This window comes from Saccopteryx bilineata, chromosome 1 (genome assembly GCF_036850765.1).
Source record: "Saccopteryx bilineata isolate mSacBil1 chromosome 1, mSacBil1_pri_phased_curated, whole genome shotgun sequence".
Classification (NCBI taxonomy): Eukaryota; Metazoa; Chordata; class Mammalia; order Chiroptera; family Emballonuridae; genus Saccopteryx; species Saccopteryx bilineata.
The window spans coordinates 390,048,917-390,075,625 of record NC_089490.1 but is presented as its reverse complement, the minus strand read 5'-3'; the positions used below and the strand labels follow the sequence as shown (position 1 = coordinate 390,075,625).

The window sequence follows — 26,709 nt, the reverse complement described above, 5'->3', positions numbered from 1 at the left end:
GCCAATATTGAAACACCAAATTAAGATATATATTTATTTATTTGTGTGTGTGTGTGAGAACCAAATGTGGTTCTTCAAACCCTAACCCAAAATAAGGCGCACACGCACACGCACGCACACGCACGCGCGCGTGCGAACCAGGTGCCAATCCCCGGTCGGCCCTTGGGCTGGACAGCTTTGCCCGCCCCCTCACCTGCTGGACAGTTCTCCCCCGCCTCCTCCCCGGAACCAGCGCCACCCGCCAGCCCGGCAAGAATCGAGCCCAGCTGCGGCGATCTGCGCCCAGGCCGGCAGCTCGCACCCCCTCGGCGGCTCGGAGAGCCCCCACTTGTAGCCCGCCCCTTCCGTGCGGACCCCTTAGTCGCTCTCGAGACCCTATGCACCCCGACGTTCCATTAGGGCCTCTTGAGACCCCATCCCTTTAGAGCCCTTGTTTCCTCTCGGAGCCCGTTTTCCCCTCTAGGAGCCACGTCCCGAATACCGTTCCAGGGCCCCCAGGGGTCCGGACCTTCCTACCTCCCGAGCCTCGGGGAACCGGTCAGGCCGAGCCGACGTCTCCCGGCAGCAGAGCGTCAATCGCTCCCCGACGCGGGCGCCGCTCGGAGCGCACGCCAGTTCCGCGTCTGCACGGGAGGGCGCGCACCACTCCGACCCGGAGCTGGAGAGGGGGCTGAAGGGGGCCGGGGGCCCTACCATTCGCCCCCGCGGGGGAACAGGGAGGAACCAAGCCGCGCGCTGAAGGGTGGAGCCGACTTCGGGAAAAAGGCGGCTACGCACACACCTATACGAGTGGAAGTGGGAACGCGATGGGGAGCGCAGGGCCAGCCCAGCGGCACTGCGTGCCAAGGGGAGGACCCAAAGGAATACCTTTTGTTTAGGTTGCGCCGATTTTAACTCGACATGGTAATGGAGCCCATTCCGACGAAATGTGCATTAACCGGGAAGCTACTTCTCAAGATAAAGTGCTCCGGAGACTTTCCGACAGGCCCCCCATCTCACCTTTCTTCCCCCGCACACAACTTGGGAGTGCCCAGCCGCCTGGGCTGGGAAGCCGGCCGCAGGACGGTGGAGCCTACCAATTCAGGGGTGGCGGGGGGAACTGGGGCCGGAAGGCGCGGCGCTGTATCACCTACACCGGGTGATCGCCAGGGAAGGGGGCGTGAGCGGTACCGCGGTGCCCGCTGGGAAAGGGAGTCCAGAACTGAGAGGCCCAGCCCCAGGCTGGGCAGCCTTCCCCTGGCCTCTGGGGACTTTTCTTTCCGTCCCATAGTCGTGGGGACAACTGGAGGAATTGTCGTGCCCACTTTTTCAGATGCCAACGAAAAAAACCAAGGCATTGTTCGCATGCCACACAACCACAGGTGCATAGCTGAGGTGCCAGTTCTGAAATTCAACAGCCCCTCCTCCAGAGAAGGACAACACGACCTCCCCACTACCCCCCCCCCCCGCCCCCAGTACCATCGTGAAAGGGGCAGAGGGCATCAGCATTTTATTTACCCTCTCAGCGCAATGGGGCTAGGAAAAGGAGGCCGGCACTTGTGACTTGTCTCCCTCCTCTGAGTCAGAAGGTGATCGTAGAGGACACAGGCTTCCCTCCTCTGTTACCGCTCCCCCACCCCCAAACCAGAAGTTGTTTCTCTCATTCTGTATTCATTTTGGTCTTCCTGTACGAACAGTACCAGACCAACCTATTAGGGCGGCAGCCCCTAGGCACTTATGGCCTGGCCTGGCCAAGCCGCAGAGTGACAGTGGAGAATTTTTCGTGGGGCCCTGTGGGGGAAACAGGAAGTGGTGGAGGCAGGATGGGCAAGGCCCTAGAGAACCCTGTGCAAAGTGGCCCCGGGGTTCATCCATTTGGTCGGGTCAGCACAGCGTTCAAATGGAGCACAGCTTCGGCAGGACCCCCAGTGCCCAGCAGCCACAAAACTCCCAACCCTTTGACTCTCCTTTAATGCCACGTGAGGATCTCCTTTGCCCAGCTCCCAGGAAAGTTTGCCCTTCTCTGGCTGTTTCACCTCTAGGGGGCAGCCACCCTGCCTAAGCCAGCCGGGAAAACAAGATAAGGGGGGAAGAACAGTCATTCATGCACATCCCAGATCTCAGAGAGCAGTGGGGGTAGCTTTTTGTCCTGCAGGCGCAGCGCAAACACTTGCTCTGAGTGGACGCTGTTCAGTGTCCGGAGGCTCACCAGCTTCATTAGCATCCGTGGGAACATCAGCCGGTCCTGGGGGAGGAAAAGGACAAGTATGGCCTTTGTCCCTCTCCAGGGAAGGGGGGCAAGCACAGGGGAGTTGTCGGAGAGGTAGAGAATTCTCTGCACAATATAATCACAGAGGGATTCTTGAAGGGAAGGCAGGTGTGCCAGGGAATGAGCCTGTGTTGAGAAGGGGCACCCAGGGAGGACTCACATGGGGGTGGTGGATGGAGACGTAGGCATGCAGGGCCTCCACATATGTGTGTTGCAGCCTCTCTACCTGGAGCTGGTCCTGCACGTTGGGCCGGTCTATAGTTCACCAACAGAGTTGAGGAGCAAGTCTGGCCAGGATCCATTCCATACCCCAAATCACAACTGGAAATAAGAACATGTCCTACCCAACCTCTCCTATCCCAAAGTACACACGAAAGGCCTTCAGCCCTGCAATGCCTGCTTAATGGCCCTGCAGCCCTCCTCAGTCAAGTCTCTTGCTCATTTTCCCTCTTGCCCCTCCGCACCTGCAGAAAAGATGCTGATGGCAATGAGCAATGCAAACTCAGCATCGTTGAGTTGGAGTTCATTCATAGCTCTGGAGAACTCGAAGATGGGGTTGATGAATTCCACTTGCAGCCCTGGGAGGACGAAGGGAGGCTGGGCATGTGGCATGAGCAGCAGGAACTTCCTTCTCTCCAAATCCACAACTTAGAGAACCACTAAGAACTCAATAAGAAGTCTCCAGGGCTCGGCTCTGTAACCTTGGGCAAATTTCTTAACCTCTCTAAGCCTCATCTGTGAGATGGGAATCATCTGAATTTATAAGACTGTTGTGATAGCTAAATGATAAAGCATGCAGAGTACTTAGCACTGTGCTTGGGACATAGGAGGTGCTGGATTAAACTATAATAATAATTCTCTTACTCTTATTAAAATTCTTGAAGCCCTCCATTACTAGAAATAGAGGCAACTCATTTTAGTTTATAAAGACTTTTCCACTGGCAATTGGACTTACTTATTTGAATACTTAGAGATACAGTTCATATTTCATATCCCAGGGGAACTTAGCAATGCGGTTGAGGGTATGGACTCTGGTGCCAGACTGTCTGGGTTTGAGTCCTGGCTCTACCATTTATTAGGCTGTGTGACCTTTGGTAAGTTATTTAACCTCTCTGAGCCTTGGTTTTCCCAACTGTAAAATGGAGATAAGAGCATCACCTCATAATGGGTCCTTAGAATAATGTGTGGCACATATAATAACTACTATATAAATGTTTGTTAAATAAGTAATAAAATTTCTAAAATAGAACCAGTCTTCTTGAGGAGACTTAACAAACTATACCTAAAGTCATGATATCTAAAAAATACTTCTCCCATACACATTGTCAAAGTCTCCCCAGCCCACACTCTCCCCTAGGCTTTCTCAGATTTCTTTTAGCAACCATCTGCTAACTTTTCCATTCGAGGTTTCTTGATTAGTGACTTCCTGTACTTTCACCGTGATGTTTATCAAATGTGTGTTGGTCCATTTAATGGACAAGCCCCACTTTATAAAGTATTTGTTGGTGAGGTACTGAGCCTTGAATTGTGCTGAATAGCCTATTTGTACAGAGAGGACAGGAGGTTGTAGAGTTGGATTATGCACCCTGAAAGGGTCTGCTACTGCTTGCTGCATGAACATCTCCAATGCCATCAGTCCACATCATTAGTCATGTGGAGGGGGAAGGAGATGGGACAGAAGAGAGCCCCTGTTCTTCCTCCCCAAGGCCTCACTGACAAAATAACAAATAAAAGGCAAAGATGATATCAAAACTGCTTATATATGAATCTATAAATAGTACAGATTCAGATAACACAAGCCTGAAAATACTGAAGGAACACGCACAAGAACTGGCAAGTTTTCAAAAGGAGGATGCTGTGAAGAAGAAGGCCATGGTTAAGGAGGGCTGGGATAATAATCGCTTAGGGAAAGGTGGTTTGGTAAGGGGCAGGGCTGGGCTTTTCAAGATAGAAAAAGTCATTCAATGGCCCTTATTAGGAGCCCATACATTCTGGCAGCACACAGAAGGCAAAAGCTGTCAACACAGCCCTGTCATGCTCTAGAGTTAAGGGAGAACTTTCTAGAAAGCTCACAGCCTGTGTTGAGACAAGAGACACATGAGCTGGCCTGAAACCATTAAGCAGCAGAGAAGACTTTATGAGCTTTTTTCCTGGAAGCCAGGACCTACCAACCCCAAGAATGGAGTCATGGTGTCAGCCATATTTTACAGACCCGCTCACTCAGCTGTCAGACTTCTCGGTCTCCTGTTGAGCATCAGTTCCAGTCCCTCCAAAACACCCTCAGCCTCCTAGCCTCTCCTAACTCTGCAGCAACTGAACGTGAGCAAACCAGCACTGCTCAGTCTGCAAGCGAGCATCAGGTAGAGAGCAGCAATAGGAACCAATTTTTGGAGACAATTCTCCAAGTACAGGATGGGGCAGAAGCCTCCACTCTTATTTTAGAGCTGCCCCATCCAGGCGCGTCTGCTGTGTATCAGCCCCAGTTGCATGGCACTTCACAGAGCGCAGGTGAGGAAGAGTCTGGTGAAGTTAGTGCACGTGATCCTTAAGGAGCACATCCGATAAAGGCTTGCTCATTACTGACTACTAAAAGGCTCAGGATGGTTTGTTTTCAAGCTTTTTTTCCTAGCTGTAAAATCTTTTCTTGAAGCAAAACATTATGCAGAAGCATGATGTATAACAGAGTTAAATGGATCTTCTTGTCTGGCTCCATTTAAAGTAAGAATGAAGGAGATTCCTGTGCCCCGTTGTTTCTTCTCTAAGGTGACACTTCTATGGAACCCCTCCCTCAGGTTCCTTGGAACACAGTTTGAGAACCACTGGCCTAAGGCGATAGGAGCCTCTCTGGGACAGATGAGAGAGGCCTCTCAACATTCCAACTTTCTGTTTTGGAAAAACAGGTGAAGCCTTCCCTTGACAGCCACCCAAACCTTGGGCCTGTGGCTTTGGAGACACTATGGGCCCCAGGACAAAAAGTGTCTGTCCCTCCACCCAGTCCCTTTGTGATCTCAGTTCTCACCTGCTTTGACAAAGTCTTCCCGGTTATAACTGAAATCTTTGAGGAAGGTGATACTTTCACTTCCAGGGTTGTACCTCCGAGATGTCTCCAGAAGCATTACCTGCACACAAGCAGCAGACGTCAAACAGGGACACGGTGGGCTGGTCTTGGCACGGGGCACCTTCAAGGCAAGGGTCCTACTTCCCAGTGGGTCTGGCTTCCCGGCTGGCTGGCTGGCTGGGGGCCCTTCCCCACAGACAGTCCCACTTGGCTCTCCCTTCACCCCTTGCCCTGCCAGCCACCTCAATCGCGGAGGTCTTCAGCAGGGCGATCTGGTCCTCTCGGCTGAGCTGCAGGAAGCCGGGCAGCTGTTTGGCGAAATCAACGATCTCCTGCACAGAGACGATGGCCAGCTCAGTGAAATGGGCAAAGCGCTGCTGCCGGGCCTCCCAGCTCTGGGGATCTGGTGCCATGGGCCAAGGCTATCCAGAAGGGCAAGGAGGGAAAACACAAACCGCCCTGAGTCAGACATCAAGAAGCCAGCCGGTGCTCTGGGCACAGCCGCCCTCCCCAGGTCCCTCGGGTACCGTGACTCGAAGCTGGTCAGAAAAGGAGCGTCTGTTACACTGTTGCTGGGCAGCCACCAGCTTCTCAATCATGCCCAGTTGCTCTGGGCTGAGTTGGGGCAGGATTTGGGGCGGGGAGGATGCCCTTGATGGCATGAAGATGGCCTGGGCCTGTTCCTCCTCTTGTCGCTTCAGTTTCTTCTGTCGGATCTGTTCTTCCGACAGGACACCTACGGATGGGCCAGATGTGAGGAGGGAAGAAGAGGGGGAAACAGGAAGCAAGAATGGGCCAGAGGGATAGTTTGAGGCTCCAGAAAAGCAGAGATCAAAGGGTAAAGGCAGGGAAGAAATGTTCATCCATATTTAGGGACCACACAGGAAGGCCCTGTAGGCTTAGCTTCCTGTCTGTGCTCACAGCCTGGCATCTGCCGGTACCCTCTTTCCCATCAGCCCCTTCCCCGTTCCTGTCCCCAGGTACTTGTACTCACACTCTTCCCGCATGCCAGCCTGGCGGCATTTGCGAAGGCGACACTCCTGGCACTTGCGACGCATATAGGTGTCCATGGGGCAGTGGCCCCCGCTGTGGCAGACGTAGCGCGCCCCTTTGATGACACTGCGGCGGAAGAATCCCTTGCAGCCCTCACAGCTCAGCACGTTGTAGTGGAAGCCAGAGGCCTTGTCCCCACACACACTGCACATCTCGTTCCCCAGCATTTTGGGGGCTGGCCCCTTTTTCCGCTTTTGTGGACGGAGCTCTGGATACAGGGAAGTGCCTTAATGTTCTTCTCCAAGAAACAGGCTCAGTGCCCAGCTGGCCACTGCCCTGAGCACGCGGTGACCTTCGTGCCCTTTTAACACGCAGTCTAATCTCTCTATCATAAGAAAGTATCTCTTATATGCCAAGTGCTGTTTATTATGTCCCAAGTATGTCTCAGTCCTTTACTTGCACTGATCCTGAAAACAACCATAAGAGATGGCTACTACTATTATTTACATTTTATGAGTAAGACTCTGAGGCTTAGAAGGGCCTAAGGTAGAGACAAAACTCACACTCAGATGACTCAGGTCTACCTGACACCAAAGCCTTGGTACTTAAACATGACTTTATACGGTAAAAAGCCCCAAGATACCCCTTCCAGATCCAGGAAGCCCCTAGCTCCTCCAAATCCAGCATCTCCTCACCTGCGGCCTCTGGAGGGGCCTCAACCCAGGGGAGCAGGGCTATGGGATCTGGTGCCTTCAGCCCCATCCCCGAAGCGTCCCCGGCTGACGAGGGCATGCTGACTTCCTCCCTGAGGATGCAGTTGCTGCCTCTCAGCGCCGGGCAGCTTGCATTTTGTGCATCTGGTTCCCACAGCTCCACTGCAGAGTCTGAGCCCGGAAAGAGGCACAAGGCAGGGTCTCAGGTCGTCTCCCCTCCACTTCCCCAGCGTCCTGACAGGGAAACCGCCGGCTTATCTTCACCCGTAGAGGGCAGCAAAACATTGGCTCTGGCTTCGAGACCCTGGGTTTGTGTGGGCTCTGGGGCTAGTTGCTTGCAATTCCCGACACCTCAGTACCTTAAGTGAGAATGTTAACCTTTGTCCCCTTGGGGGGCTGACATGCATCTATTTCAGATATCACATAGAACTCTTAAAAGCCAGAGCTGGGTAAACACTGGACATGCCAACTCTCCCCAGCAGCAAGCCCAGAGTGAGAAGGACCAGTGGGTGCCTGCAAGCGCCAGGCACCAGAACCAGTCTAGAGGAATCCTGGGCAGAAGGAGGCGAGGATGGCGCTAGGCTGCTCCCCAGGGAAGGGCGGAAAGCAGGGAGTGAAGGAGGCTGATTCCTTCGGGAGGAGAGAGCTGGGGTCCTGGCTGAGGGGAAAGGGCTGGAGTGAAGAAGCTTACCAGGGGAAACATCAGGCACAGAGGCCTCCAGCCACAAGGACATCTCTTCCTGGAGCTCTGGACATTACCAAGCAACTGACCTGCAGGAACAAGCCAGGTTATACCCTTCCAGAACTGGGCTCCCTCTTTATCATGCTAACAACAGAGCAGCTAACGTTTACTTGGCCTGTGCAGAGGCTTTACATGCCCCCCCCCCCCCCGCCGGCCCAGTATGCCTATAGAGTCAGGACTATTCTTTTGCCCATTTTACCGATAAGAAAACTGAGTTTCAAAGAGATTAAGTAAGTTGTCTGGCCACACAGTTAGGCAGTAGTAGAGCCAACACTCCAGCTCTGGTCTCTCTGAGTCCCAAGTCTGAGCTCTTGGCCACCTCGGCTTCCTGCTGCTTTTTCTCCCAGGGCTCATCTCCGGGCCCTCGGGGGATGTTGGGGCACATCCACCTTGGTTCTGTCAGAGCCTCTTCCCCCTTCACTCTAGCACTGGGGACAGCCACAGCTGGGCAGGACCAGGACATGGGATCGAGGCTCACTCCATCCAGTGAAATTTGCTGCTTGTTAGATAGCCTCACTCCTGCCACTTCACAGGATCACAGCACAAACCTGCTGCCTCTGAGAGTTGTCCTAATTCACATACAGGACCTCCTCCCTCACAGGCCTTTAGGAGTTATTCTGGGACCTAAATAAAGTCCTGTTGCTGCTCATACCTCCATCACCATCATCATCCCTTACTTCTCCCCAGAGAGGTTCCTTTCCAAGATCCACAGGACACCCCAACCCCCACCCCACCCCCACACACCGGACACACCTAGAGCCCCAGGCAAGTGCTGAGGAGCAGACCCACCGAATGCCAGGGCCACGGGACTTCCTGGCTGGGGCAGTCTCTGGAGCCCCCTTGCTGAGAGAGGAGAACAGTGCAGTCCTGTCCAGGGGGCTTGGCGGTGGCCACAGCTGGAGCTGAGCAAGACAGGGGCTCGGAGCCCCAGGGAAGTAATATGGGGAAAGGCTGATGGGAGGGACTGCCAAGGGGTCGGGCCACTGCTCCTTCCTGCCAGGCAGACCCCGAGTCAGCGGGCTGGAGCCGACTGACTGGAGCCCTGGCCTCCTTCCCCCCGCCCATGGGACAGCTTCCCCTCCATGCTGACTCCTCCCCAGCCAGCCACCCCCTCAGCCAGGCACCACCCCAGCCCCCCTACCCCCAACCACAACAGTCGCATTTCCCTTCAGACCAGCCCAGTTCCACGTCTCCCCTTCCTTCTCCTCACTCAGGCTGCTCTTACAGAAGGACTGCCTCCCAGGCACCCCCACCCCAATCCCGGCAGCCTCCAGAGTCGGTGTTCCCTCCCCTCCATAGACATTTCGTGGAGCAAAGGTCCCAGCACGGTCTGGAATTGCAACACGGAGCCCCAGCCTGCTCTCCCAGCCTCCCTCCTCCTCCCCGGCCTCTGGGAAGAGGCCAAGCTGTCCCTGATAGCCCCAGGCCTCAGCCAAACTGGTACTACTCCTGGAATGGAGAGAGGCAGGTGCTGGGCCTTCCTGGGAGTCTTTGAATGGAGGTGCCCCGTGAGGGCTACCAACAGGGGAGCAATGGCAGGCATGGGATAGAGGTGGGGGTAGAGCTGGCAGGTGACCCAGGTGCCAGCCCAGTATGGGCCTGGGAAGGTATGCAAGTTCCCTTACCTGGGGAACAGCTCCATATGAAGTGATGACAGACTGTGTCCAGCAACTATTGAGATATAGCCGATAGCCGCAGCAGCCTTACCGCCCTGTTGCCTGGAACACGAGATCCATCCCTGAAGATACCGTGTCTTACTGATTTTATCTCCCCTGTAGCCCATGGGTCAGGGCCTGGCAAAGCACAGGCGACAGAGTAGGCCCTGTGTTCCTGTTCATTCCATGAATAAACAAGAAAACAATTATGATCCCCTTCTATCATATCCTTGTCATCTCTAGTCAATTTCATTTCAGCATGTTGATTCAGCTTCTGTGCTCTGGGCTCAGGTTTTGGGTTCAAATCTTGGTCTTGCCTCTGCCTCTTATTGATCTTGATTAAGCCACTTACTTAGTATCTCTGAAGGTCTGTTTCTCTATCTTTAAAACTGAGATAATAATGGTTTTTGCCACCTAAGGTTGTCATGAGAATTAAACAATAAGTCATAGTACAATGTGTGGCATGTAGTTAAGTGTTCAAGAAATGGTAGCAGTGATCATGAAGTTTCCAATCCTGCCTGACCAGGAGGTGGCACAGTGGATAGAGCGTCAGACTGGGACGTGGATGACTCAGGTTCGAGACCCCGAGGTCGCCAGCTTGAGCATAAGCTCATCTGGTTTGAGCAAAGCTCACCAGCTTGAGCCCAAGGTCGCTAGCTCAAGCAAGGGGTCACTCGGTCTGCTAAAGGCCCACTGTCAAGGCACATATGAGAAAGCAATCAATGAACAACTAAGGAACTGCAACAAAGAATTGACGCTTCTCATCTCTCTCTCTTCCTGTCTGTCCCTATCTGACTCTTTGTCTCTGTCTGTCTCTGTCTCTGTCTCTCTCTCTCTCTCTCACACACACACACACACACACATACACACAGTTTCCAAACCTTTTAGCTGTGGAATTTCCCTTCACTTTCAATCTGTATAGTCATCCCTCGTCATATCATGGTTCAGTTTTCGTGGTCTCACTGTATCGCGAATTTTTAAATTGTATATATTTTTGTATCGTGGATTTTTCACTGTATTGTGGGATTTTGCAGTAAAATAAGCAAAATAAGTGTGGGAAAGGTTAATAGCAGTGTGGGAAAAGTTTATAAGGGTGCGGGGAGGGTTTATAAAGCCTTAAAAAATATATAAATAATTAAATATAAGGTTGCTACTTTGTGGACTTTTGCCCATTGTGGGGGGGTTCTGAAACTTAACCCCCGATAGACAAGGGACCACTGTATTGTTAACCTTCCAGTGCTTGTCCCCATATGCAAACTCCTCACTATCTCTTTTGGTCCTTAGAGCAGCCACAGGAAAGAGGGTAAATAACACAAGCTCCATTTTACACACAGAACACTAAGCTCATGGGAGAGGCTTCTCAAAGACCACACACAGTGGCCAGGCTGGGATCAGAATGCAGATGTCCTCACTCCAGTCCCTGAACTCTTTCTTTCTCCTGCGTCAGAGTCCAGGATAGTCTCGTCCTGTTGCCTCTCAGTTCTGCTGGACCAGTGCAATGCTGAGGTAGAAGAAGGCAGGGCTGGGGGCTGCGGCGGGAGAGGCAGAGAGCTCTGGGGATGCTTCAGTCCAGATGTGGGAGGCGAGGACCTGAGGTTACTGCTGGCTGTTCACCCCCTGCCCCACTCCCAGCTTCCTGCTCACAGGCTCTTCCTGTTTTGCCATGAACTCCAGTTCCCATGGGCCCCACATTAAAGTCCAGGCCAGGGGGCCAGGGCAGGCAGCCAGAGGGACCGAAACAGAGATGAGCAGGGCACCAGGAGAGAGGACAGAGAGGACAGGGAAAGAGTGGACGGTGACAGGGAGGTAGGGAAGCAGGATGGGAGAGGGCAGGGAAAGCAGAAATAGAACAGGAGCTTGGTGATAGAGGGGAGGAAGCACAGGGTGGGGCAGGGGGAACAGGCCAGGGCTGGGAGCAGAGGCTTGCGAAGACAGCAGGCTGGGTGGTGTTGCAAAATCTGCCATGTACTCATTTTCGCATTTTAGAAAAGCCCCTCTGACACCCCCTCTCAAAGTTCTGCCTCTAGCTTTTGCTTTTCTTCCTTCTCATCACAAGGTCACCCTTTCACAAGGCTCCCATCCTGGTCTGGACATCTCTGAGTCATGAGCACAAGGCTCTCGTTCCTCGTGCATGGGCTCCCTCCCGTTTTCACAAGGCCCCGCTTTCCTGGGAGAGTAGAAACCAGGACTCCAGCTCCTGGGAAACTGGAGCTGTTCTGTCCCAGCACCCACATTACCCATCAGCTCCCTGCTCCGCCCTTCCCCATGCCCAGTGGCTCCGGGACAGGAGCATAGTCCTGGATGAGCATAGCACTGCAACAGCTGCTTGCAAGGAACTCAGATGGAATGCTGGTCTGGGACCTGATAACTTATCTCCTGGGAGATGGGCAAAGCCTCTCTCATCCATTCCTGACCCGCAACGCCCTAGTCAGCCCGCAGCCCAGGACCACAAACAAGCCCCACCTGGAGCCTTCTGACCCAGCCCAGAGCCAGCTGTGGAACATGCAGTTCAGGGTGCCATCTCCCCCATGGCCGGGAGCTAGCCTCAGCCTCGTCTCAAGCAGAGGAAGAAACACTGCCAGTGCTGTACCAACAGAGCTACTCCTTCAGGTTACAGGGGATCAGGAACCCCTAACCCCCCCGAAGGGGGACTGGAGAGAAAAATGGGAGAAAACCAAAACCTGTTGGCAATATCTACTGTTTCCATAGACCGACCACTGGACTTGTCCCCCAAGCCAGGGCAAGTAGTCAGATGACCAGCAGCTAGAATCCCAAGTCCCACTTTGCTAGCCCCTCCCCACAACACAATCCCACCGGGTGCATGGGGCCTTTCTATCGTTTCCCTGGCTCCTAGAGGCGCACCATGCCTGGGAACACCTTTGCCGGTCTTCTAAGTCACATTTCTGATCCTCAGAACCTCCAAAGGCTTCTCACTACAGCGAGGGGAACCTTGAAGCAAATACAGCAGCATTCACCAGTCCAGGGAACTGGGGACTACCGGATAATTCCCCTGAAAGCGCTCAAATTCCCAGGAGACAGGTCACACAGTATGGTTTACAGGGATGGCCTAGGCCTAGGGCAACTGCTTCTTGCTCTTCCACCATCTGGAAAGGTGTAAAATGTGGGAGCGTCTTGCAGGTCCCTTAAGTGATTTCTGCCCAACCTCCCAGTCACAAGATAGAAAAGAACCCAGGAATTTCTGCTTCTTAGACTGATGAGTTCAGAGGTGATATAGAAGACAGAAGTAACACTTAGGCCCTACTACATTTATCCTCCTACCTCACATATTGCCTAGGAGGCGATAGTTACTAGAAGGGGGTAAATAACAAATTTGGATACAGGTATGCTTGATTCAAAAGCTCAAATTAAAAAAAAAAACACAACCCTTTCCTCACTCCATTACACAAAACTGCCTCCCAGATGGAAATAATGGTTAACTTGCCTGGATTTAGGTTCACTTCTGCCAACACAGGGTAGAGCAGTGATTCCAGGGACCAGGGCTCAGCTATTGGCTCTATCATGTTCTTTTTTTTTTTTTTTTTTTGTATTTTTCTGAAGTTGGAAACGGGGAGGCAGTCAGACAGACTCCCGCATGTGCCCAACCGGGATCCACCGGCATGCCCACCAGGGGGCAATGCTCTGTTGCGACCAGAGCCATTCTAGCGCCTGAGGCAGAGGCCACAGAGCCATCCTCAGCGCCCAGGCCAACTTTGCTTCACTGGAGCCTTGGCTGCAGGAGGGGAAGAGAGAGACAGAGAGGAAGGAGAGGGGGAGGGGTGGAGAGCAGATGGGCGCTTCTCCTGTGTGCCCTGGCCAGGAATTGAACCCGGGACTCCTGCATGCCAGGCCAATGCTCTCCACTGAGCAAACCGGCCAGGGCCTCTACCATGTTCTTGGTGTGACCTTCACTCTTCCTGGATTTCTCACTATACAAACTGGAATATCTGCTCCATTAACAAGGGATACTTCAGGCACAAAGGATATAGCCATATTTGAGCAAGTGGGAAGAAAGGCAAAAGATGAATTTGAGGGAGTTTTGTTCTACTTACCAAAATTTAGTGAGCCCAAGATGAACATTTAAAACTCACAATGGTGCCTGACCTGGTGGTGGCGCAGTGGATAGAGCATCGGACTGGGATGCGGAAGGACCCAGGTTCGAGACCCCGAGGTCGCCAGCTTGAGTGCGGGCTCATCTGGTTTGAGCGAGGCTCACCAGCTTGGACCCAAGGTCGCTGGCTCCAGCAAGGGGTTGCTGAAGGCCCGCGGTCAAGGCACATGTGAGAAAGCAATCAATGAACAACTAAGGTGTTGCAACGCGCAATGAAAAACTAATGATTGATGCTTCTCATCTCTCTCCGTTCCTGTCTGTTTGTCCCTGTCTATCCCTCTCTCTGACTCACTCTCTGTCTCTGTAAAAAATAAATAAATAAAATTAAAACTCACAATGGTTTGGGTAGTTCGCAGGGAAAATAGAGGCATATTAAAAGAAAACACTCAAGAATCTCTAATACACAGTATCTTATCAGTTAGCCATGTCCCACCGCACCAATGTGAAGAGGTTAATTTGTTAGAAATCTCTTTATTGAAGGTATTTTAGGACCACTAAATAGTTTAACAAATGTAACCTGAGCAGCCTGTGAGAAACATCCCATTATAAAGACTACTTAACTGGGAATCAGAAAACCTGAGTTTTTTGTTTTTTGGGGTTTTTTTTGCATTTTTCTGAAGCTGGAAACAGGGAGAGACAGTCAGACAGACTCCCGCATGCGCCCGACCGGGATCCACCCGGCACGCCCACCAGGGGGCGATGCTCTGCCCATCCTGGGCGTCGACATGTTGCAACCAGAGCCACTCTAGCACCTGAGGCAGAGGCCACAGAGCCATCCCCAGTGCCCGGGCCATCTTTGCTCCAATGGAGCCTTGGCTGCGGGAGGGGAAGAGAGAGACAGAGAGGAAGGCGCGACGGAGGGGTGGAGAAGCAAATGGGTGCTTCTCCTGTGTGCCCTGGCCGGGAATCGAACCTGGGTCCTCTGCACGCTAGGCCGACACTCTACCGCTAGAAAACCTGACTTTTAATTCATACTCCTAAACTGTGTGACCTTGGACAAATCACTTCCTCTCTAGGTGTTTTTTTGTTTGTTTGTAATTAATTAATTTATTTATTTATTTATTTTTACAGAGACAGAGAGAGAGTCAGATAGAGGGATAGACAGGGACAGACAGACAGGAATAGAGATGAGAAGCATCAATCATCAGTTTTTTATTGTGACACCTTAGTTGTTCATTGATTGCTTTCTCATATGTGCCATGACTACAGGCCTTCAGCAGACTGAGAAACTTCTTGCTCGAGCCAGTGACCTTGGGTCCAAGCTGGTGAGCTTTCTGCTCAAGCCAGATGAGCCCGTGCTCAAGCTGTCAACCTTGGGGTCTCGAACCTGGGTCCTTCTTCACCCCAGTCCGACGCTCTATCCACTGTGCCACCGCCTGGTCAGGCTCTCTAGGTTTATCTGTAAATACACTGTTCACAAAAATTAGGAGATTTTTTCTTTTTTTAAAGATTTTACTTATTCATTTTAGAGAGGAGCGAGAGAGAGAGAGAGAGAGAGAGAGAGGATGAGGGGAGGAGCAGGAAACATCAACACCCCATATGTGCCTTGACCAGGCAAGCCCCATGTTTCAAACTGGGGACCTCAGCGTTCCACGTCAACACTTTATCCCCTGCACCACCACTGGTTAGGTGGGATATTTCAAAATAAATATGAAGCTACAAAATATCTCCTAATTTTTGTGAGCAGTATAGGACTGGGTTAGAGCAGAGATTCAAAGATGCAGATTTATGAAGCCTATGGGTGGTCTTTATGAACCATTTGAGATTACGTACAAAATTCCACTTGTGTTTTTTTTTAATTTTTTAAAAATTTATTCATTTTAGAAAGGAGAGAGAGAGGAGAGAGAGAAGAGGGTAGGAGCAGGAAGCATCAACTCCCATATGTGCCTTGACCAGGCAAGCTTGGGGTTTCAAACCGGCAACCTCAGCATTTCCAGGTCGACACTTTATCCACTGTGCCACCACAGGTCAGGCAAAATTCCACTTGTGTTTGTGTGTGTGGACATTTTTCTGAAGAGGGGACTAAATTTTTATCTGGTTTCTAAAGGAGCTTGTGACCAAATAAGAAAATTAAGAACTACTTCGTTACCAGGACTTCAGTTCATATTCTAGTAACAACTACATTAACAGCTTTGGAAGCAAAAGTTTAGATCCTGAGGTATATATAAATAATTGAACCTGGAGTCCTAGGGCAAGATAATGACCCTGCTTTCTTCCATATAGGTCTGATTAGGTTTTATTTTTGTGATGACCTGAGGTGCTTTGCTTCTAGTGGGCAGACTGGACCAAAGCATCCCAAAGAACTATATGATCTAACCTCCTAGCCCTGAGTCACTTCCACCTCCTTTGGTCACAAAGCCTAATTGGCTGCACCTGGGCCCTAATGGCCAGTGCCAAGAGGGCCTCTGATTATGGGAAAACTCCACCTACTCCCACTTGGTTAAGTTCCTTCCCCTTATTCCTATATATCTTCCTACTGTTCTGAAATTCCTCCCTTAGGGATTCACTGCTTTGGTTTTGCAAAGTCTGAACATCCTGTACAACCCAACTCCTTTGGGAAGACGCGTGACCTTCTCATTGTAGCTGACTAAAACTGGGAATGGTGAGAGGGCAGGGAAATGACTAGAAGGGTAAGAGGATACGCTGGGACCAACATCAAGGATATAGGGAGTCCAAAGGGCTGTTTACACACTGTGCCCTGACCCAAGGCTCAAATTCCACCCGAATGCAGGACTGTGGAAAGGGGCGCTCTATACCACCCCCCGCCCCAATTCTGCACCCGCTCCGGCTCTGCGCTCAGGCTCAGCAGCATCCGGCCCGCGGGGGCGCTCGCTCTCCCGGGCGCAGACCACAGCGTCTCCGCCGGCCGAGGCAAACCCGAGCTCAGGGTTCTTTTTACCAACACAAGGTCTTGAAGCCCTTAAGTCGTGCTACATTCCCAAGTTCCTCCGCCATGGCCGGACCGCGAGTCTCCTACAAGAATTCCCTCCCAGATTCCTCCTTGCACCGTCCCTGCACCTCCTTTAGCAAGATGGTAACGGGTGCACTTCCGGCGTGTGTCCTTAAGGGTGCGTCCGGGCGGCTGCTGCAGGTACCGCCCAGTGGGTTCCACCCTCTTTGCTGCAAAGACGATAACGGTGATGGCGGGCCGACAGCTTGCCTGGAGCCGGGCGGCTCTTCTCCAGCTCCTTCTTGGCGTGAACCTGATGGTGATGCCACCCACCCAGGCTCGGACTCTGCGCTTCGTTACCTTGGTAATGAGAGATGGGGTCGCCAAAGGGTTCGCTAGAGCTGGAGGGCACAGGCTTGCTGGTGGAGGGAGAGGCGGGGCTTGTGCTGGGCTTGGGGGTCTGAGGAGGAGGAGCTGGTTTAGCGGGACACCGATGCTCTGCGGGTTTGGGGCCCTGGATTCGGAATTCATGTGGAGCCCTGGGGTGTGGCGGGGGACTGGGGGTACGCTGTAAGGAGTCCGCATCAGAGGATAGGTCAGACGAGTCTGCCCTGGGACAGAGATGTAGTCGAATGGTTAAGAGACCCACCCCTACAGAAGTCTTTGGTGATCTTTTTTCCAGTCCCACCATCATCTGTCTGCCTTGCCTTTTATTTTCTCTTTTCCTTTATTATCTGTACCTTTGGCTTTGTCTGTGATCCCGGGGTCATTGCTTAAAGTTAGACTCTGGAACCTGGAAGAAGTTACTGACTTCTGAATTGAGGTCTTTTGCAGTAGGTAGAATTAAGGTTTCCCAGTGAGAGTTCCCTCTCCAGCATGGGACAGAGGTGGGGCTCCGTGTCCCCATCAAGGAGATCTATTGACCTGTAGGCAAACCATTTTCTTTCATCAGCTGTACCGACATGGAGACCGGTCGCCAGTGAAGACATATCCCAAGGACCCCTATCAGGAAGATGACTGGCCCCAGGGGTTTGGCCAACTAACTAAGGTGGGTCAGAAGCCAGTCCTTCCTCAGTATGAGCTGCAGATTGAGTGACCTCTAGAGCAGCCTACAGAACTTGGGGCCCCAAGAAACTGCCATGTCCATTCAGGGTGCTGTCTTTGACCAAATTTCTTAACCATACTTTCCTTTGTGCCCAAGACAACGCCATGCACAACTGGCTATTTAATAAACGACTTCTGGGATCCCATTAACACCCTCCTACTTCCAGCCAGGGGTAAACTTGGAAAGCAACAGTGCTGAAGCCCTGTGGGATTTATGAGCCGTCCCTAACCCTTGGGTTTGCCCATAGGAGGGGATGCTACAGCACTGGGAGCTGGGCCAGGCCCTGCGGCAGCGCTACCATGGCTTTCTCAACACCTCTTACCACCGGCAAGAGGTAAGGCTGAGAGCTCAAGATGCAAGGCTAATGGGATCTGCTGTCCTCAACCTCTGCCCTCCGGGAGCCTAAGGGTCAGGCTGGGCACTTTCTCCTCCTTCCATGCATTTTTGGTTACAACTACAGGACAAGACATCCAAGGGCTGTCTAGAACAAAACCCTAGAGGCTGAGTTGCCCCTGCTTGAGTAGGAAGAGGCAAACTTACCACGCACCCAAGCTTGGACTTAAGGAAGGGTCTGGCAGAGTAGTTTCTGGCTCTGTGAAATAACTCAGGCTTTTCATTTAAAACACTTACTGAGCACCTACTATGGGCCAAGCATTATGCTAGCCCTTTGCATATAGTGGTGCACCACACAGATATCTCTGTCTTTGTGGAGCTTAGGATGTAGTGGGGGTGACAGATAAACCACACACAACTAAAAGTAGCAGGAAAGATAGAGAGAGAAAGTCAGGGAAGACTGGCAAGAGTTTTGGCTCCGTGAGGCCATCTCCCCATCCCCAGGATGGGGATAGCTGTTCCTCTGGTTCCCACTCTCAGCCACACTGTCTCAGAAGTCTCTAGATGTTGTTATTGTTCCCTTGAGGGCCAACTCTCTCCTGATCTTGCTCTTCTTCACAGCTTTCTTCTCCTTTTCCCACAAACAATTATCTTTGTTCCTTATCTTATTTCCTCTTTCTTGTCTTCAAGCCAGTTTATAAAAGGGATTGTGAATGGAGATAGTTTCCGCCCTCAACAATCCTGGCCTACACAGGGAACAGATGTTATAAAACTGGACAGACAGATAGACCAGAGAGCCTTACTATGAACTTTGGGCTGGGAGGACCATTTGAACTGGAGCCATTCTCAGAGTGGTGACAGCTAGCCCGCAGCTGTTTGGGCCCTTGCTGAGAAGAGGGAAAGGCCAGAGAGGTTGCAGGGGCCAGACACATGGTGGGATTACAATTGTTGGGTAACCGTCAAGAATAGATTCTTCTCCTAGGGCTCTCCTGAGGAGACAGAGCTCCCTCCCCCTCACAAAAAAGACTTATTGTTACCCCTACAGGTTTATGTGCGAAGCACTGACTTTGACCGTACTCTCATGAGTGCCGAGGCCAACCTAGCTGGACTCTTCCCTCCCAATGGGATGCAGCGCTTCAACCCAAACATCTCTTGGCAGCCTATTCCTGTCCACACTGTGCCCATTGCCGAGGACAAGGTAAGACTGGCCAGCGCTTTCCTGAAGGTGGTGAGAAGGACAGCTCTGGCCATGAGCCTTCTGATCACTGACTCTCTTTGCCTCTACTTCCCCCTTTGGTTTGCAGCTGCTGAAGTTCCCACTGGGCCCATGTCCCCGTTACGAGCAGCTGCAGAATGAGACCCGGCAGACACCAGAGTATCAGAATGAGAGCATTCAGAATGCAGTGAGTGGGGCTAAGGTGGAGGTCATCACACTGTCGTTTATCTCAGGGCAGGACTGATCCTTGATCTCTTTTTCATAGCAATTTCTGGATATGGTGGCCAATGAGACAGGGCTTACGGACTTGACACTGGAGACCATCTGGAACGTCTACGACACACTCTTCTGTGAGGTGAGCCCACTTGGCGTCCCCAGTGTGACCAGTCTGCTCTTACCCTCAGCAGGCCCAGGTGACCAGAACACATAGAACACAATGCCTGGCTGCCATTCCCACTAGGGAGGTCCAGGCAGGCCACCTGCTTCTTGTGAAACAAGGGAACTTCCCTCAAGGGTGAAAAAGAACCCCAGAGTGGGAAATAGTTTATTAGTTGTCAGCAGTTCCTGCACTTCTCCACCCAGAACTCTGGCAGTATCCAGCTCCACACTGCTGAGCCATGCTCTTTGGGCCCATGCGTCCTTCCGTGCACCCTGCAGCCTCGACATTGTCTGCCGTGTCTCCTGGTGCCAGGCCCCTGCCTCAGCCCTCCTCTCCTCTCCCTCCCCTCACACACACAGGCACCTTCTCACTGGAGAAGAGAGATGCCCCAGGAGAGGCTCTGGCCTAGGCCGGGGGAGCTAACCTGCCCACTGCGATACGCAGAAAACACATGGGCTGGTCCTGCCGCCCTGGGCCTCCCCCCAAACCGTACAGCGTCTGAGCCGGCTAAAGGACTTCAGCTTCCGCTTCCTCTTCGGGATCTACGAGCAGGCAGAGAAGGCCCGGCTTCAGGGAGGTGAGCGACAAGGACAGCATGTCACTCCCTTCCTCGGGACCCTACCACATTAAACATCTGTCTCCCTAAGTCACCAAATTCGTAGGACATTTGTCACCGTGTGAATGGCATGAATGGTCACAATCAGGTTTGCATGATGCTCTTCTACCATTCTTATTCTTAAATTTCAGAAGACCCTCCCCTCTTAAATGAAAACCTACCTCCAGAGAACCACTTAGAAAAAAAGCTAAGAGGAATACATGTCCCTCTTTCCCGCTCTGAGCTCCCAAGGTAGTGCTGCTGTCAAATCTGACATCATAGTGGTTTCAGAGCCTGTCGGTGGCAGAGCTCCCTTGGCCTAGGGCCACCCGTGTGTTCTGAAGCAACCTTAAGTTTATATGTGTTCCAAATTGAAAGGAATTCTATAATCATGGGCAGGGCCTCATTTATTTATATACACAGACATGTTTCTACATCTGTGTTGAAACATAGATACCTTATCTTGCTTCCCTCTGTAAATGTAAAGTGGTCAGAGAGCAGGGTGTGCTGAGTTCTCCTGTGGTTCCCAAGCACCTGAAGAGTTCTCTGTATGGTGAGCAGACTCAGGACTAGCAGAAGGTGAAAGGACCACAGTTAGATCTGATCAAAAGACAGTGATGGCTGTGGCCCGGCAGCTCAGTTGGGTAGAGTGTCATCCCAATACATCAAGGTTGTGGGTTTGATCCCTGATCAGGGCAAAAAGCAATCAATGCATGAATAAGTGGACAACAAATCGATATTTCTCTCTTTTTCTGTTTCTCTCAAATCAGTTAAAAAAAAAAAAAAAGACAGGGATGGCTGTAGCCACTGACACTGGGGACTTTTCTCTTTCAGGAGTCCTGCTGGCTCAGATACGGAAGAACCTGACGCTGATGGCAACCTCCTCCCAGCTCCCTAAGCTGCTCATTTACTCCGCAGTAAGCTCCCTAGTCCCCGGCGTGCTAATGTCAAACAAGGAGCTGGTTTCTTCTCTGTTCAGTGCCTGGGGCTGGGGGGGAGCAGTGATAACGGGGAGCCCCTCTCCCTTACAGCATGATACCACCCTGGTTGCTCTGCAAATGGCATTGTATGTCTACAATGGTGAACAAGCCCCCTACGCCTCCTGCCACATGTTTGAACTGTACCAGGAAGATAACGGGTGAGTGGAGCTCCCACTCTGCCCTCTGGAGGTGCCCTGGCGCGGCGGCTCCGGACAGCCTGCAGACTCCGTCACAGCCTGGTGAGCAGCTTCCCCCTTGTCTCCCATCAACCCCTCAGGAATTTCTCAGTGGAGATGTACTTTCGGAACGAGAGTGACAAGGCCCCCTGGCCACTGAGCCTGCCTGGCTGCCCCCACCGCTGCCCACTGCAGGACTTCCTTCGCCTCACAGAGCCCGTTGTGCCCAAGGACTGGCAGCAGGAGTGCCAGCTGGCAAGTGACCCTGCGGACACAGGTGAGCTGCTGCCTGCCGTGCTGCTCGTGTCCCAGAACGACTTAGAATTCACAGCCACACATTGAGAGCAGTCGCACTTCCAGCCACCTTACCTCATTTTCTGGACAGTTTTCTTCCCCAACCTGAGACCATGTTTCGCCTTCTCCCTAATTACACCCAGGTGATGCCCTCACTTCTTCTTCTTCTTATTATTATTATTTTTTATTTAAATGTTTTATTGATTGATTTTTACAGAGAAGCTGATGCTTTTGTTAGAAGCATCAGCTCATAATTGCTTCACTCTACTTGTTCATTGCTTGCTTGTTAGATCAAGCCCAGGGTTTTGAACCGGCAACCTCAGCATTCTAGGGCACTGCTCTATCCATCGTGCCACCACAGGCCAGGCAACCCCTCACTTCTTTTACCACTAAGAAAATAGAAGCACTCAGGAGAGAACTATCCCGTTTTCCCACCACCACATCTTCTAGCTTGCACATTTGCCAGCTTATTTGCTGGTACAAGCTGCTACTTGAGCCTCCTCACCCCAGTTATACTCTGGGCCTATCTGTTCTCACCTCCACAAGGACCTCGGATGTCCCACTGTTTCCTCTACTACATCAGTCCCATTTCCAAAGCCTGCCGAAAACCTCTCAGGCCCGCACTTTCTCCAGCGACCACGCCATCCCTGTGCCTTGTTGAGTGCAGTCCTCAGAATTGCTTAGACTTCAGATTACCTCAGAATCGCTTCCTCACTGTCTGCTCGCTCAGTCACACTGGACAGGCTCATGGCCCCTTTCACTCCGTTCACCTTTTTTTTTTTTTTTTTGTATTTTTCTGAAGTTAGAAACAGGGAGGCAGTCAGACAGACTCTCACATGCGCCCAACCGGAATCCACCCGGCACGCCCACCAGGGGGCGATGCTCTGCCCATCCGGGGCGTCACCCTGTTGCGACCAGAGCCACTCTAGCGCCTGGGGCAGAGGCCAAGGAGCCATCCCCAGCGCCTGGGCCATCTTTTTGCTCCAATGGAGCCTCAGCTGCGGGAGGGGAAGAGAGAGACAGAGAGGAAGGAGGGGGGAGGGGTGGAGAAGCAGATGGGCGCCTCTCCTGTGTGCCCTGGCCAGGAATCGAACCCGGGACTCCTGCACGCCAGGCCGATGCTCTACCACTGAGCCAACCTGCCAGGGCCTCACTCCGTTCACTTTTGTTAAGGTCCAGTGACTCCTTATCGAAGCCCGTGACCAGTTCCTAATCTGCTTCTCTCACCTCTCAGCAGCATTACATAACTGGTCACTCCTTCCCTAAACACATTCTTGGCCTCTCTGGTTTTTCTCCTGACTTCTAGGCACCTACCGTACTGGCTTCTCCCCACTACACAGAGGATGGCCTGGGGCATCTTGGCCCTTTTCTCAGATCTGTGCCCACTCCCAAGACGATCTCTTCCAACCTCATGGTTCCGTACACCATCTTTATGCTAAATATTGTATCTTTATGACTTACAGAATCATGACCTCTTCTCTGAGCTAGACTAACATTCCATCCAGATGCAGACTGGAGGTTTCTACATGGATGTGACATCTCAAAGTTGATGTCTAAAACCAAATGCTTTTCCTGCAGAAATCTGTTCTTCCTCCAGGCTTCGCCATCTTAGTAAATGCCACAATAGTCACCTAGTTGCATAATCTAATCCTAGGATTTATCTTGAATACTCTTTCTTAGACCCTGTAACCAATCCACTAGGAGATCCTAGCATCTCAATCTTTAAAATACATGCTCTTACCTTTTTCCTTTTCTTGTGCTCTTACCTTTAATACTATTTTTTTTTTTTTTTGTGAGAAAGACAGAGGGAAAAATAGGGACAGACATGAAGGGAGAGAGATGAGAAGCATCAATTCTTCATTGTAGCTCCTTAGTTTTCTTAGTTGTTCAGTGATTGCTTTCTCATATGTGCCTTGATGGGGGGGGGACAGCGGCTACAGCAGAGGGACCCCTTGCTCAAGCCAGCGACCACGGGGTCATATCTATTATCTCACGTTCAGGCCAGTGACCCCACGCTCAAGCTGGTGAGCCTGTGCTCAAGCTGGTGACCTTGGGGTTTCGAACCTGGTTCTTCTGTTTATCCACTGTGCCACCACCTGGTCAGGCTACCTGTCTGATTTTTCTTTGTTCAATGCGTTTACTTTTTTTTTTTTTTTTTTTGGTATTTCTCTGAAGTTGGAAACGGGGAGGCAGTCAGACAGACTCCTGCATGCGCCCCACCGGGATCCATCTGGCACGCCCACCAGGGGGCGGTGCTCTGCTCATCTGGGGCGTCTCTCTGTTGCAACCAGAGCCATTCTAGTGCCTGAGGCAGAGGCCATAGAGCCATCCTCAGCGCCCGGGCAAACTCTGCTCCAGTGGAGCCTTGGCTGCAGGAGGGGAAGAGAGAGACAGAGAGGACGGGGAGGGGGAGGGGTGGAAAAGCAGATGGGCACTTCTCCTGTGTGCCCTGGCCGGGAATCGAACCCGGGACTCCTGCACACCAGGCCGACACTCTACCACTGAGCCAACCGGCCAGGGTGCATTTACTTTTGAAATGCAATACCAGACTGTCGGGTCCACCTGGATTTGGTTCTGGCTCTCTGTAGTTGAGACAGTCAGCAATTCTCCATCTGGTTAGACCAAGCACTCTTGTGTCTGTATAGCTGGGTCTTGGATCTGAAGCTTTTCTCGTTACAGGGAAGGCAGCATGACTCCATGGCTAGAAATCTGGTTGCTGTGTCAGACCTTGATTCCTGCCTGCCTTCTTGTCATCAGACTTTTGGCAGGTTGTTTAACCTCTTTGAGGGCTTTCATTTTATCAATTATAATAAAAAGCCTACTTTGGAAAAAACAAAATCAAAACATGCTCTTGCTCCCTAGTCCAATCTACCATCATCTCTTGCCTGAACTACTGATAAGCTTCCTCATATTCTTTTTTTTATTTATTTATTCATTTTAGAGAGGAGAGGGAGAGACAAAGAAAGAGAGAGAGAGAGAGAGGAGAGACAGAGAGAGAAGGGGGGAGGAGCTGGAAGCATCAACTCCCATATGTTGCTTCCTCATATTCTTTAAAAAAAATTTTATTGATTTTTTTAGAGAGAGAGGAAGGGAGATATCGAGCTAGAGAGAGAGAAACACCAATTTGTTGTTCCACTCATCCATGCACTCTGGTGGATGCTTGTATGTGCCCTGACTGGGGATCAAACACACAACCTGGGCGTGTTGGGGCAACTCTCGAACCAACTTAGTTACCCGGTCAGGGCCCCTAATGTTCTTTCTGATTCTCTTCTTGTCCATACAAGTCTATCAGCACAGCAGAGTTAATTTCTTTTTTTTTTTTTTTTTTTTTTTTTTTTACAGAGACAGAGAGATAGATAGGGACAGACAGACAGGAACGGAGAGAGATGAGAAGCATCAATCATCAGTTTTTCATTGTGACACCTTAGTTGTTCATTGATTGCTTTCTCATATGTGCCTTGACTGTGGGGCTTCAGCAGACCGAGTAACCCCTTGCTCGAGCCAGTGACCTTGGGTCCAAGCTGATGAGCTTTTTGCTCAAGCCAGATGAGCCTGCGCTCAAGCTGGCAACCTCGGGGTCTCGAACCTGGGTCCTCCGCATCCCAGTCCGACGCTCTATCCACTGCACCACCACCTGGTCAGGCCAGAGTTAATTTCTTTAGAAAAGTGTATTACTTTCACATTACTACCTTCTTAGAATCTCCCAGTGGCTTCCAATCACATTTGGAATAAAATCCAGGTTAACACTTGGCCTGACCCTCTCATCTCCTACTTGCCCCTCACTTACTTTGCTCTCGTGACATTTTCTTTTCTTAATTTACTAATTTTAGAGAAACAGAAACATCCATTTGTTCCTGTATGTGTCCTGACTGGGGATTGAACTCACAACCTCTGTGCATCAGCCTGACACTCTCAGCAACCGAGCTTTCTGGCCAGGGCTCTAGTGATACTCTCTTGATGATCTTAGGGCATGCCACGCTCCCACATCAGGCCTTCTGCACCTTCCTGTCAGCTCTTCATCCCACCACAGGACTGTCCTCTCCAATCTCTGTATGTCTCACTGACTCCGGTCTCTGTTCAAAATATCCTTAGTGATGCCTTCCCTGACTGACCTGTCCGTCTTTTCCCTCTTACTCTGCTTTGCTCTATGGTATTTGTCACTAACTGTGGCTATCCCCATTGTAAGAGCAGCCCCTGGCATGTGGTAGGCAGTCAAATATTTGTGGAATAAATGCTGACATGCCCTTTTTCTCCCTGCCCGTGCCCAGAGGTGATTGTGGCCTTGGCTGTATGTGGCTCCATCCTCTTCCTTCTCATCGTGCTGCTGCTCACCGTCCTCTTCCGGATGCAGGCCCAGCCTCCTGGCTACCGCCACGTTGCAGATGGGGAGGATCACGCTTGACAACCACTCAGCCCCCTTCCCTCTGTCTCCTAGGGGAGGTGGGCTTGGCCCTCACTCCTGACTGTTGCTGCTCCCCAGCCCATGGACAGGAGACCCTGGGTTGGGCCTCCCTCTGATTACCCCAACCTAGATGACAAGTAGGACTCGGCTTGGTCCATGGCACCTGTCATTCAATATTCATGCGCCCCGTGTTTAGCAAGTACTGTGTTGGATACTGGCTCTCTCCAAACAAGATTTGCCTCCTCCCTGCTCCCTGAGGACCTGGAATGTATACAACTATTCAAGTTCCATTTGGGACCTGGGATAAAGAACTGAAGGAGTTGGTGGCCTGCTCTGCCTTGGCCTACCCCAGCACCACCCCCAGTCAGGACCTGGTCTCTCTTCCAGCCCGGAGTCTTTGGCAAATGGCTTAGAAGACACAGTCTTGTCTCTCAGTGCTTATTCTACTGGGACAAACTGCATACCTCTGGGGGCACAAACTGGCCACCCAGGAACCAGACCACCCAGCAGCTAGCCAGTCAAGGGTCTCTTTGTCCAGCTGAAGCCACCAAAGAGAAAACATACTGCTCAGGCATCCTCGTCACCCCTGTAGCTTGAGCAGGTTGGAAGGGTGTTTCTACTTGGGTGGGCTGGGAGCAGAGCGAGTTGTGGCACAGTCATGAAACTGCGATCCCCCTCAGCTGGGCTGGGGGCTCCACAGATGCAGGGTAAATGCAGGCTGCGAGCTGGCCAGCTGTTGAATGGACCACAACAGGGCTAAGGTTTGAGAAAAATGAAAGTTTTGGACTCTGAGTGCTGCTTCTGTGCCTTTTTTCATCTTGG

The 26,709-nt window shown here is 51.7% G+C and overlaps 3 protein-coding genes across 44 annotated transcripts in view; 1 reads left to right on the top strand and 2 right to left on the bottom strand.

The window, feature by feature from the left end:
• Positions 1–1,103, bottom strand: part of MADD (MAP kinase activating death domain) — a 43,572-nt gene extending 42,469 nt beyond the window's left edge. For 18 of the 36 annotated variants that reach the window (XM_066251462.1, XM_066251474.1, XM_066251470.1 and 15 more), the window contains exon 1: positions 517–848. The gene's annotated coding sequence lies outside the window, so the exon portion shown is untranslated. The other 18 variants (XM_066251487.1, XM_066251467.1, XM_066251488.1 and 15 more) reach the window with 5 other exon arrangements.
• A 421-nt stretch (positions 1,104–1,524) lies between these two features.
• NR1H3 (nuclear receptor subfamily 1 group H member 3) lies at positions 1,525–9,460 on the bottom strand. 7 transcript variants are annotated; one of them, XM_066251454.1, is made up of 11 exons: positions 9,380–9,460; positions 8,544–8,747; positions 7,704–7,783; positions 6,995–7,183; positions 6,301–6,567; positions 5,834–6,042; positions 5,549–5,728; positions 5,268–5,367; positions 2,713–2,826; positions 2,409–2,503; positions 1,525–2,224 (listed from the first exon to the last, which is right to left on the bottom strand). In XM_066251454.1, exons 3-11 carry the CDS (start codon positions 7,744–7,746, stop codon positions 2,078–2,080), a joined length of 1,344 nt encoding a protein of 447 aa, XP_066107551.1. In that variant the 5' UTR covers positions 7,747–7,783; positions 8,544–8,747; positions 9,380–9,460; the 3' UTR covers positions 1,525–2,077. The 7 variants fall into 7 exon arrangements, 6 of the variants coding, with proteins under 6 accessions (XP_066107551.1, XP_066107552.1, XP_066107553.1 ...); XM_066251455.1 differs by lacking the exon at positions 9,380–9,460 and adding an exon at positions 8,929–8,947 and having other exon boundaries at positions 8,544–8,656; XM_066251456.1 differs by lacking the exon at positions 9,380–9,460 and adding an exon at positions 8,896–8,914 and having other exon boundaries at positions 8,544–8,656.
• A 7,153-nt stretch (positions 9,461–16,613) lies between these two features.
• ACP2 (acid phosphatase 2, lysosomal) lies at positions 16,614–26,679 on the top strand. The gene is made up of 11 exons (XM_066251461.1): positions 16,614–16,771; positions 17,360–17,455; positions 17,760–17,846; positions 18,891–19,043; positions 19,150–19,248; positions 19,327–19,416; positions 19,885–20,017; positions 20,870–20,952; positions 21,067–21,173; positions 21,293–21,468; positions 25,754–26,679. Exons 1-11 carry the CDS (start codon positions 16,658–16,660, stop codon positions 25,885–25,887), a joined length of 1,272 nt encoding a protein of 423 aa, XP_066107558.1. The 5' UTR covers positions 16,614–16,657; the 3' UTR covers positions 25,888–26,679.
• The last annotated feature ends 30 nt before the right edge of the window (positions 26,680–26,709 follow it).

What these genes read in the sequence shown, in the direction of transcription:
- NR1H3 (XM_066251454.1), bottom strand. Translation starts at nt 7,746, where the DNA reads ATGTCCTTGTGGCTGGAGGCCTCTGTGCCTGATGTTTCCCCTG. An exon ending in GGCCCCTCCAGAGGCCGCAG is followed by an intron (nt 6,568 to 6,994) that starts GTGAGGAGATGC and finishes CCCTGTATCCAG; the next exon opens with AGCTCCGTCCACAAAAGCGG. An exon ending in CATCAGCATCTTTTCTGCAG is followed by an intron (nt 2,504 to 2,712) that starts GTGCGGAGGGGC and finishes GGTGAACTATAG; the next exon opens with ACCGGCCCAACGTGCAGGAC.
- ACP2 (XM_066251461.1), top strand. Translation starts at nt 16,658, where the DNA reads ATGGCGGGCCGACAGCTTGCCTGGAGCCGGGCGGCTCTTCTCCAGCTC. An exon ending in CCTCTTACCACCGGCAAGAG is followed by an intron (nt 17,847 to 18,890) that starts GTAAGGCTGAGA and finishes TTACCCCTACAG; the next exon opens with GTTTATGTGCGAAGCACTGA. An exon ending in ATGAGAGCATTCAGAATGCA is followed by an intron (nt 19,249 to 19,326) that starts GTGAGTGGGGCT and finishes TCTTTTTCATAG; the next exon opens with CAATTTCTGGATATGGTGGC.